The sequence below is a fragment of the Protomyctophum parallelum genome (genome assembly GCF_964188405.1).
Source record: "Protomyctophum parallelum genome assembly, chromosome: 15".
NCBI classification, from domain to species: Eukaryota; Metazoa; Chordata; class Actinopteri; order Myctophiformes; family Myctophidae; genus Protomyctophum; species Protomyctophum parallelum.
Window position 1 is genome coordinate 22,706,010 of NC_139710.1, and position 12,579 is coordinate 22,718,588.

The 12,579-nt window shown below is 42.8% G+C and overlaps 1 protein-coding gene across 1 annotated transcript in view; it reads left to right on the top strand.

Annotated features, from left to right (window-relative positions):
* Window positions 1-12,579, top strand: part of LOC310872451 (ADP-ribosylation factor-like protein 15) — a 175,650-nt gene that overhangs the window by 72,513 nt on the left and 90,558 nt on the right. The window contains exon 3 of the mRNA XM_083784346.1: window positions 1,317-1,376. Within this exon, the coding sequence (XP_083640472.1) occupies window positions 1,317-1,376 (60 nt within the window). The remainder of the gene's footprint in view (window positions 1-1,316; window positions 1,377-12,579) is intronic.

The following is a 12,579-nucleotide window of genomic DNA, read 5'->3' on the forward strand; positions in this document are numbered from 1 at the left end:
CCGTAGATGAATGCATGTCAAACATAGGGGTCCTTGGAATTAAACGGGTTCGAGAATCGCTGCTAGAGCCGTAAAAATATCCTCTCATGGGGGTCCATGGGCTAATTGGTGTCAATTTGGTGGTCCTTGACATGAAAAAGTTTGGAAATCAATGACCTATGTCTTCCAGAGTCCCCCGACATCGACGGAAAAGCACAGCTAAGCTGTTTCTCTCTAACCCATACTCTTCTACGAATCACCCACCAAGCTTCTAAAGTGTGTCAGAGGCTTCAGGGTTTGTACAGCTCGTCACCTGCAAAAGAAAACAACCCGCTTCCTGTGTACATATACGTAGTATAAAACCCTCGAGGAGATGGCCTCATCTCGCTCAATCCACGATTACTGTAGTCTTTTGCAGGAATCCCACTGTGGGTTAAATATTATCTACATTTATTTATTTATCTAAATATAAATAAACCCCCAGCTGTACTAGACTTCACAGAAGGGAAGAGTGACCACCTGGGTCCAACTCAAAAGGACATCAATGACTGACTGTTATGTTATTTACTTTTGTGCAGAGTTGTGTATACACAGTAAAATCCCCAGTGTTAAATCCGGGAGTTACAAGGTAACACTAAGGATTGTGTGTCAGCGACCTTCTCTCAAATAGAATTGGAGATTTAGCGGTCTCGATCTGCCAACAGCTGCACAGTGGAGGACATTATAAGCAAGGGAGTTCCTGAGGTTCTCTCCACCTTTTAGTTTCTATGAATTTTGAGTTCAGGAATGTGCCAACAAACCAGAGCAGGGCTTTTTGTGGGTTTTTTTTATCAGGCAGTCTGGTCTGGCTTACGTGCTCTTCCAGGACCTGTCCCATTATGTATGAACACTCGCAGGCAGAGAAGTCCCATTATTTAGCACCATTTTGAAGGACGTTTTTATTGTCATTTTATTCTGTTTTGTTGGTTTTGTGCATTGCCAGCCCTAAGAAACCACTGTAACCAACCGCATAATACATATTAGCACTTTAGTCACGAGTGCTGTCTTCCACCAACCTCAACACAGAAGAAGAAGAGAAATGCTGTGTGTTTAGTTAACCCCCGACACCAGAAGTTCCCTTGTTTCCTTTTCATTTACCACATACACTGCAGCTCTGTGGGTGATTCTGAGCTGGTGGTTTGGAAAAGGTACGTCAAATATTCTGACAAAAGGGATTTGTGAAATCCAGTCTTTTTGTTTCTGTTGAGGACATATTTCTATATCACCCAATGCCTTGTCTGGGCTGTCACTTTCCTCTACATTTACAATATCTTTCTGTCCTTATTTTCCTTTCTTAGGTTTCAGCATTAAAGCAGTGCCTTTTCCAAATGCCATCTTGAACGTAAAGGAACTTGGAGGTAAGGTACTTTCTTTGTTTATTTTGAGGAAAGTACTTGCAGTACTTAGTAGAAAAACAACTTTATTTTGAAATTTTATCGGCTTTTATTTAGCCGACAGTGCAGTAACTGTCCCCTAATTGGCTACAAATTTCATTTGATACAAAATTATATTGGCTCAAAGTTGAGTGGTGAAAATATATCCTTCATTTAGGGAGCAATAATAGGTGTTATGAATCAATTACTCTCAGCCTGAACTTGGAAATCCAAAGAATAATGATATCCATGATGCACATTGCTTTATGACGTGTCACCTGTTGTCAGTCTATCAGTCCTATTATATGATCTAGGTTAGAATTCTCTGTTGCAGTTATACAAGTTACACAAAATACAGATCAGCCCTGACAAAATATTTGAGGTCGGTGCATCAAAGGACAGCAAAACCAACGCTGTTCTGAGGAGACGGCACACGATGGCCAGGATATTGTCACTGTCGGTGGAAACCTTGTAAGTCCAAAACTGTTAATTTTCTGGAAATGGAAAAAAAGAGAACATGTGTTCCAATGGACCCGATGTAGTCGCAACAAGCTCTTGTTAATTGGTTAAATATTTATAAAACAGACAGACAAACAAAGCCTTACAAACATTTTTTGGTTTTTGTTTTATAGCCTTTTATAAGCTCGTCACATCGTGATGTCTTGTGAGCTTGTAGATATTTCTGCTACTTTTGTGTCGCATAAGTATAAAATAGGTTAATTATTTATGAAAAAAAACAAAGACGATACAAGATTTCTGGCCGACAGTGACGATAAGAGGAACACGTCACCGGGACATGTTTCCTGGAAATGAGCAATGCTCGAGGAAGCTGTTTGAGTTTTAACAAGCCGCGATTGGAGATCTCAAGGAGCAGATAAACAGAGCAAAGGCAATGAGGGGTGTCCACCGTGAGGAAGGGAGAAAAGAGATAAATTACATCCACCCCTCACCTCCTTACCACGCCACAATTTATGATTTTGTTGAGAGTAAAAGTAATTTATGTTGTTTTGTCCACACCAGGCATGTGACAGGTGCAGTGCATATTTTGAAAAGCACGCCAACATAGCCGCCCCAAAACATGCCCCCCCCCCCCCCACACACACACACACAAGAAGAGGGAGAGAGAGACGGTTGGGGACCACCAACGAGGGAGCTACCAAATTTGGACAGAGCACGTTTGGAGGTTCACAAAAGAGGGTTTCCTGGACTAGGTCAAAGCCCGTCTGGTGGGATATTATTGTGGTTGGAAAAACATGGTCCCACGCTTGACGCACTTGATTTAGTGGAGGTGGGCTACGTACCACCCCAACAAAAATATGATGAAATCCGTTCTCTCCGTCTCTCTCTCTACCCCCCACGTCCCTATTCACACCCAATTCCCCCTTCTTCCTTTCTTGTAAATACGCACAGCCAAAGACTTTGAGCGATTTATTGTGCCATCCGTTATGGATAAACGGGCGACGGTAAAAACAAGCAGATATTTCCACGCTTTTACTGACCACTGCTTTAATTTGGAGCCGGGCCGTGCTTGAGGCGAAATGTGCTTTTTGACGCTTGGCCCCTTTGTTTGGCTCAGTGGAAGTGTGCGGTCCCTCAGCACCAAAGTGTTTATGAGTTTCATCTTGAGGTGGGAGGGATGGGTCGTATACTCTTGCTCAATGTCCCACTCGTCGGGAATCACAGTCAACTTCAGATTTCTGCTTTTTCTTCTTCGTCGTCTGCGGGATCCCAGTCAGGCCATTTCAGTTGTCTTGGCACTCGCCCTGTAGACGGTCCGCTTTTCTCCGTTCTAAAAATGTGCACGTTGTTTTTCTCATGCCACGTCGAGAGTGTCGTCCAGTCCGCTAAGTATGTGGGTTCAAGTTCACCTCAGTTCACCTTCAGAGCGCGCGATCAAATCAGTCTCTAAACTCAAATATCACCTAACATGAAATAACATGATGTCATTGAGTGTTCATTTGATCCGTGGACTGAGGGTTTGAATGAAAATCAAGTGGATTGCAGCCTTTCTTCCACTGTGTAGTTGTCTACTGTGTAGTGTACCGTCCTCTTGACTCCTTTCCTGCAACTTTAAAACAAGCAAACACGCTTCATTTAGTTTTATTATGTTTGTTATGATACTGCACCGGTGATGCACAGACTTCCAAATTCCTGGTCTCTCAATCTTTGTTGTACCCTACAATACCTTGGCTTGTTCTCAATGAACCTTGACTTAAGTCTGAGTTGTACTTAGTGCTGGTATCGCACACTGAAAAGAAGACAATCTACAATCTCACAAGCAGCATCCATCTAGATCTGCTTTCTGTGCGTGACTTCACGCAATAGAGAGAGAGTAGAGAACATACAAGTTTTAATCATAGTGCTGAGCTACTCTTTCATGGCTGTATGAAGAAATGTCACAGCTTACATTGCTATTATTATTATCTACTGAGTGCATATTTCTAGTTTATCTTGCTTTCCCCCTCAGTACACTGGGTCAGCTTGTGAAGCAAAACATAAGGCATATCACATCCCCCATCTATTGGAAGTCTGTGGGTGTTATTAGGAATCTGTTTCACATTATACTTTATACTTAATAAGTTGACATGTTTTTTCTTGTTGGTCTCCTTCTCGGTTTTCCATTCCATCCTGTTTCTTATTGTTTTACTGTTTGTTTGTAATTTTTTATTAGGGACAACAACTTAGAATTACCATTAGGGTGTTCCTTAAAACGCGAAGTTTTGAAAGTCTAAGCTCCAACCCCCTGAATTGGTTACACTAGTTGAGAAAACCCTCCTGGTGATTTTTTTCCTCAATCGGACAACATTTACCCCTACCTCATGGACCCTGAAGTTTCACCCCGAGGATCCCAGACTACGGCAGGGCATAAACGGTGCTAAAATTTATTTTAAGGATATCTTAACAAGGGGGGTGTCTATTTTATGTGTTTTTCTACCAGGAGTTCAAATCTGTGCTTACTTTTTGGATACAACCATTCTTACCTACATCATTTTGCATTTAAAAATGCCAATTCTAACCTTTCAAACCTCTTTCAATGGAAAAGTAGCCTATATGTGAAATCATTTTGCCAAAGCCTTTATATAATTATTTTATTTTTTAAAGTCGTAACATGAGAAGTGAGTAATGAATAACAACAACATAAGAAAAATCTGTGCAATAGAGTAGACAAATCAGTGCAATGGAGTAGACAAATCAGTGCAATGGAGTAGACAAATCAGTGCAATGGAGTAGACAACAGCGCTTCCAGGAGTACTGGCAGTTCATCGACCAGAGCCAGTTCGAGTCCGGTGATTCCCACCCCGATGTGCGTCCTCTGCTAGACCCTGTGGAAAAGGAATGGTTCCAGAGCACCCTCACCAACCACAAGGGCCTTCGGGACGACTACCGGGAGCTACGAGAATTGACTGTGATCTTCCTCGGCCAGATCCCCCCACGAGGAGTACGGTTCCTCGCCCCCGGACCCATGCACCACGCAAGGTGGATGTCCAAAGCCATCTACGCACTGAAGGTGTGGATGTTCCGGAGCCAATTCAAGCTCACAGTGAAGGAGGAGAAGGGCCTGCAGCAAATCGCCATCTTCGTCAGTCGCCTGTACACAAAAGCCTGGACACTGGCTCCGGAGGCCGCAGCTGCCCCTCGACACGACCTGCAACTGCTGAAGGATCTGATGACCTACATGGACGACGTCAACCGGGATGTGGGCAAGGCAGCTCTGACCAAGCTGCAAGGCCACCTGTGGTACCTCTCCGAGGAGCTTGTCGCTCTGGCAGTCTTCGACCCCATGGTCACGATGGAGGAGAAGAGGGGAATCCTCAATTCACTTCACACCACAGAGGGAGATGAATCTCCAGCGAAGCGCCCACAGCTACTGCCCAGCCAAGCCGTCTCTGGACTCCAGCTGCAAGATATGGCATCAACCAACACACGACAGTTCCTCGTGTGTGCCTGGAAGACGGGTTCCTCGACGCCGATCCCACGACCTGGCTGGAGCGGGAAGACTTCTGTACAGCAGCGGCTTTTGTGCAGGGTATAGCGGTCATCAACGACCATGCGGAGCGAGGAGTTGCCCTCATCCAGGAATACAACCGCAAGCTCACCAAGGATGAGGAGCAACTGCAATTTCTCCTCCAAGTTGTCTCTTGTCATCGCGCAGAGTTCCCAGACTCCAGAAAGAAAACCATCGCTGTTGGCATGGCAGCCCAGAAGGAGGAGCAGGAGCACTAAGTCGGACGGGCCTGGGAGCCTTGTGGATAAACTGCAGTTGCACTTGATTTACGTTGGGCTACAGCCACTAAAAACTATGTATTTGAGGTAGAATGGCATTCTCCTTAAGCTTTTTGTTATAGTTTGATATATTTAACTGTGTAAAGAAGTAAGCATTTTTAAAAAATCCATTGCACTGAATTGTCTACTCCATTGCACTAATTTGTCTACTCCATTGCACTGATTTGTCTACTCCATTGCACTGATTTGTTTACTCTATTGCACAGATTTTTCTTATGTTGTTGTTATTCATTACTCACTTCTCATGTTACGACTTTAAAAAATATATAATTATATGAAGGCTTTGGCAAAATGATTTCACATATAGGCTACTTTTCCATTGAAAGAGGTTTGAAAGGTTAAAATTGGCATTTTTAAATGCAAAATGATGTAGGTAAGAATGGTTGTATCCAAAAAATAAGCACAGATTTGAACTCCTGGTAGAAAAACACATAAAATAGACACCCCCCTTGTTAAGATATCCTTAAAATAAATTTTAGCACCGTTTATGCCCTGCCGTAGTCTGGGATCCTCGGGGTGAAACTTCAGGGTCCATGAGGTAGGGGTAAATGTTGTCCGATTGAGGAAAAAAATCACCAGGAGGGTTTTCTCAACTAGTGTAACCAATTCAGGGGGTTGGAGCTTAGACTTTCAAAACTTCGCGTTTTAAGGAACACCCTAATTACCATGTTGTCTTCAAAGTGGTCCTCAATGACAATACCACAACAAGACAATATTAACACAAATATTTTAACAAAAACAAAAAACGACAAGACAATCAAATGATACCAAATGTGAGAACACAATTGGACGATTCATTTACTGTACTGTATATACTGTAGAAAAAAATATCAATGCCAATGTCTTTAGTCTCTCTCACCATCTCTCATTGCAGTCCTTTCTCACTGATCACACCATCATCCAGCCCTGTTGGACCTCCAACACATGGTTATCCGATAAGAGTTGTGTTTGCTGTCATTGTTGGTGTGCTGAACCATTTTAACACCAGCTGGGTATAAATAGCCCATTTTTAAGTACGCTGGTTTATCTTGTGCTCTCATGTAGCCACTCACCGCCAAGGTGCAAGGCCGGTACAGGGGGGCATTGTCACCATCATGTCAGACTGATCCCACACTATCGCACTCATGCAGCAGTTGGAGGTCAAACTGAAAATCTGCTCCGAGATTGAAATACATTTCCAGCTAGAAGTGTTCATTGGCATTCGCAGACTGTTCATCTGAGGTAATGAGCTGTTCACTTTCGTTGCAGCTCTCTTTCTCTTTGCCGTTTCCGTGATTACATACATTTCCTTGAGGTTTTAGTGCATATTAAGATCAAATGCGTATTTTCCACCCTGACATTCAAAACCTGAACTCTAGTACACTTGTCCCATATCAAGGGTAGACATGAGTCCTTTTAGCAAGCTGTGCGTTGGCTGACATTGACACAACATTGCGTTCCGGCTATCTCCCAGCTGCGTGCAGTGACAGAGTCTGGCGAGTATTTCCGACCCAGCTGGTGCCAGGTATGGGATTAGGTGGGAAGGGCATCACCAGCGACACAGGGAGGCATCCGTTAATGGCGTCTGAGCACACGCACGCGAGCGTGTGTGTGTGTTTGCGTGTGTGCACTTCTGGGCAGTGACGTCGAGTCTAGACGGACCATCTCAGCGAGCGTGCAAGACACTCGATGACAGCTGATGAAGTAGTGGTCATAATAAGAGGCGCTCGTCGCCGCTGTGTTTGAGTGCTCTGGTGGTGGCAAAGACTTGTCGAAGCATTCTATTTGAAGAAGCCTAGCTTTCTTGAAGTTTGCGATGTATATATATCCATATCTACCATACCAATTAGTTTGCTTTTAATGAGAGTCTGTGGAAAATGTAAAAAAGAAAAATGGAAAAATAAACTGTTTGCGTATGAACGTAATTTTGAGTGTCGGATACAGTGTCAGATGTGGGTTAAACTTTGTTTGTGCCTGAGTTTGGGCTGTGCGTCAATATACTGTACATGTATTTGGTGGCACGCAAGTTAAGCAGCGGGAATTTCAAAATTTGCTCGAATGAGAACATTATGTGCATATATTGAACTCTGTGGAGTCCATGTTTCCTTCCATTGGCTGTTCACACTCGCTCGCACGCACGCACAAACGCACGCACGCACACAGGCAGCCCACCGGGGGAATTACAGTAAGAACATCACAGACTAACCAGTCCTCTGTGGCCACCATCGAGCAAAGTAAATATGTGAGCACATGTCCTCAGGACAAAACCACAACATTGTACTCAAAGCAACATGGTTCGTATTACTATCAAATGGGACCACAATGTGCTTTGCCCAGCAGGGAGGCTGTTCCTCTGTGCAAAGGAAAAGGTCCACCCCAAATTGAAATCATTTGTAAATTGTCATTTGGGCTCAAAGCAGATGCTTCCAGACTGTTCTGATTTTTAGTTCTGAGGCCTTTTTGAAGCAACAGCTGTGGGACTTATGTACATGTGGGGCTTCATGCAAAGATATCGCCCTATCAGTCTTGGTCTGTGCCCAGAGAAGGGTGCAGTGCAGACTCTGCAATGGTCAGCCCATTGATAAATAATATTCTGTCAAATTAGAGACACCTTGTGACTTTGTGACCTTGTAGATCGGCTATTCTCTGCAACGAAATGTGTTATTGTGGTACAAAACGGAGGGAACCAAGTATAGACCCCTGGGGGACCCTGTCAATGAAGTGTAGGGATTAAGTGGTCAAGTCGAATCTGATTTATCTGAAGTGTGGATGTGGGGTCGGCTGTGGCTCAGGAGGTAGAGCAGGTGGTCCAATGATCCCTGGGTCGGCGGTTCGAATCCCGGCTCCTCTGTCCACATGTCAAAGTGTCCTTGGGCAAGACACATAACCCTACATTGCCTCCAATGAGTCGGTCGGTGTGAGTTCACCACCATTGGTGTGGGAAGTAAGGATGCTGGCGTCGACTGTTCGCCGCTTCACCTCCCAACGAATGAATGAATTAACCATTGTAAAGTGCTTTGAGCACTTGGAAAAGCGAATGCAATTCATTATGAAGTAATTCTGCAATGAAAGGCCCCGGTGTCAACAAGACCTATGACTGATTCTACAAATGGCTGTTCCAGGGCCCCCCAGAAAAAAAGATTTGAGTCAATGAATGTATTCAAAGATTTGAGTTAATGAATGTATTCAAAGATTTGAGTTAATGAATGTATTCAAAGATTTGAGTTAATGAATGTATTCAAAGATTTGAGTTAATGAATGTATTCAAAGATTTGCACACATTTTCAAGATTTCTCCAAAATTGCAGATCTACGAGCTCCTTATGAGCTTGTAGATCTGCTAGTTTTAAAAGCCAAAGTATAAAATAATGGTTAAAGTGGTTACACAGATGCTTTATACACAGAGGTTTTAAGGGGTTAAAAAAAAGGATAAAGCACACACCTGTATTTGCGAGGTACTGAATCAAAATTCAATTAGGAAAAGTTTCCACACACTCATAGTTATGGTGCATATAGACATTCATGCACCAGTCTTACTGATGAAGGCAGCATGGACTGTTGAAATGTTGCTTTTGTCTCAATGATGTATATAGGAATCGAAACCATACATTTCTGTACCGTGTATTCTTTATTGAAGAAACATGGACTTTTCGCAAGTGGGAGTAGAGAAGAGTCTAATCATGCGAGTCTTGAGATCCACATGGGAGCAGCATGGCTTCATGTGGATCTCAGTCTTAATGTGGCCAGCCTGTCAGTGGTCGTTGTCTATGACATTTCTACAATGTGTGACTCCAAATGTGGGCATGGTTCAGACCTCGCCCACTGAAAATGATATATTTATAAAATGTGAAGCATGTGGGGGAAAAATGCAAGATAATCTCAGACAATGATGGACTATGTTCAGCATCAAACCTTTTGTGCACGCCGTTGCAGTAGGCTATGGAAGACACATTTTTCAAATCTGGTGGCACCCTGGTGGCGCTATTCAGTATTTAACCCATTCTGAACGGGAACCCATTTTGGTGTTAGCATCATGTTATGCTTTAGCTATTTTTGAAAAATCGAAGAACGACTGACATTTTTTGAATCTGATCTCAGGTCAGAATGGGTTAATCAGACCAGTGTGTGTCCAGTGGAAACCTCGTATGAATCTGATCTCAGGTCAGAATGGGTTAAGTCCGACGTCATTTTGTAGTCCTACGTTACGTCCGGGTCCAAGTGGCACCAGCTCCCGTCCACATCTCATTGTAAATAGAATATCTAAACGCGTGAATATTTTTACAATTACGTTATTTTTCAGAAAGGAAGCCATTGAGGGTTAAATTGGGTCTTAATGCTTCCAACTCGAGTAGAATTATTAATGTTTTGTACAAGTGTCCATGTCAACAAAAATATATTATGTGGAGACAATAAAGACTATTATTATCATTATTATTGAAGGTGGCAACATTTGCTCGGTAAAATATTTCGGGGGCATATTTAGAATGTGTGCAGGCTTGAGTATGTTGAATCTAGTTTGCATTAATGAGGATTTAGTTGACACAATAAAATAAAATGGTGATAGTATTCCATGAGGGGCAGACGGCCTGTCACAGCCAGATTTGGAAGAGCAGGGCAGGTTTTTTTTGTTGCGAGGAAAGCTTTCGTGGTTGTTTTCGTTTTGAAGCAGACTAACATCAGTCACTCTACAGTTCACTGTAGTAGAAGAGGTGCGCCTGGTGAGGGTTTAAACCCTGCAGCTACATCGAGTCCGCCTACAGGAAATACGTTTCTGAATTCGTCTATAGCGGACCCCCGCAGATAATAATAATGCAGCTGGTAATTAATTGATTGAATCAATTTGGGCTTGTTTTTTTATATATGCCTGCATCACCATCAAATTAGGTACAAATATTCATGTGACAGTCATTTGCAATGATGATATACAGTATCATGATTGAACACAACATTCATTCAAAGCCAGCTTCACGTTTTGGCTTATAATTCTTACACCGCAGGTTGTACAGTGCAATCAAAACACATGTTTTGCTACTACTCCTACACATTTTGTCCAAAACCCATGCAAATACGTACACATTATCTCTGGAGTCATGTGTCCCAGATTTTCAGATTCTATTCCGATTGGCTAAGATTGGTTTTCAAAGTTTGCGGGAGGAGCCTGTTTTGCACAAAATGCAGCAAATCATGAACACTCCCACTTGACTAGGACAAGGTGCCACAATTCCGTCTTGGCTCATAACTCTACGATTGACTTCCAAAGTTTGCCGGCCCTGGGAACACATCCCGAGGAGCACACTTTTCTAGTTGAGTCATTTCTTTTTATATATATATATTCCACATGGAAAGCGTGTTTTGCTAATTATGGGGGACGTAATTCCTGGGGATTGGTGCTTGGTGCAGGTCAGGCCTCACATACAGTATAGGAACTGTTTACTTAGAAACAGACATGGCTGTGGCCACAGCTTGATGGGTGTATCAACAGCTGAAGTGTTTTCCACCACACTCCAGCTCGTTCCACAAAGAAGTAATAGCCAGCTTTATTATGTGAAGGTTCCTTCACTCACCCCTTTGCTTCAGCTCAACTTCCCAGGGTTAGATTTGTAAGAATTACAAAAATTACAAACGAATGACATAATTCATCATAGGATCACACAAAGTATACCATCTACAAGATGATTGGAGAACCAGTCAGATCTGAAAATGGAGTGCTCGTTTTCTTCAAGATCACCTCCTGCGCTCTCCTGCAGCACACAGTTTTGGACATGCAACGTTTAAACCCAACAGTGACTATATAAATAGCATAAATCTCTGATATATAAACTCACAGTGTGTCGCATAATGTTGATCTGCTGCTATTTTCTCTGCATTTCCTTTTCTATTTTTTTTGCCCAAAACAGTGGTTAACTAAAAAAAGAAAATAAAGTAATTTCATTTTTAAATAGTGATATTATCAAACATATCAGACAATCTACAGTTCCCCAAAATGTCTGACCAGAAGCCAGGGTAAAACCTATCCCCACCGGCCATAAAAACGAATGACCAGAGCATAAATGGATATATCAAGAGTAGAGGCATGGATTCTCTCGCCCATCCTCCCCTAGCAAATCGAACCCTGCTCCTTCCCATCATTGTATTGTAACTTCTCCATTTGTAGCAGAGGGTGGGGGGACTGTCTGCTTTTGGTTAGGAAGACTTCAAAGAGGATTGCTCTGACTGTAGTTCAACTTTCAAGAGCGGAACAAAAAGGCCCGATTAGCAACATGTTTGTATTTTGTTCAAGGTAAAAACTTGGAAAGAACCTAAAGTGCGGGAGGCGGACATACATGAGAACGCGTTGTTCGAGCCGACCGTGAATCCGAAACCGTACCGACGTCGGTGCCCAACAGCAAACATGACAGGCCTCAACAGTAGCCTAATGCACACCAAATGGAAATACAGTTCCGTTGATTTCAAAATATGTCAAGTCACTTTTTTTTAAAGCTATATCATCAAAGTCTGCTTGAATTCATTGCCAAATTCGGCGACACCGGTCATCAAATGCAAGCGCAAGAGAATAACATGCTTATTGATATGACTGTCTGCTCTTCATGTCTGCTGTGTAATCTATTGCTTATGCTTTTGAACTGCCTTATACCACCCAGGAGAGTTTATTAGCCCAAAGTCACAATCTGGGGCAAAAGAGAAACTGTCTGTGTTTTGAACACAAGTGTATGCAATGGCCAGATGCCTGTTCTATTCTTCTCTTTCTTTTCTATCAATAGTTTCGCCATGGCCTCCATGGAATGTTCGATGTTTATTTTTTTACAAGCCCACTCCCTCTTTTTATGTCAAAAATGTTGTCCCTGGTTGTGGTTTAAGCTGTTTGCCATGTAGCTCTGTTACAAAAAAAAGAAGGAAAAAGGAGTCATGTGGATTTCGTGATCTAC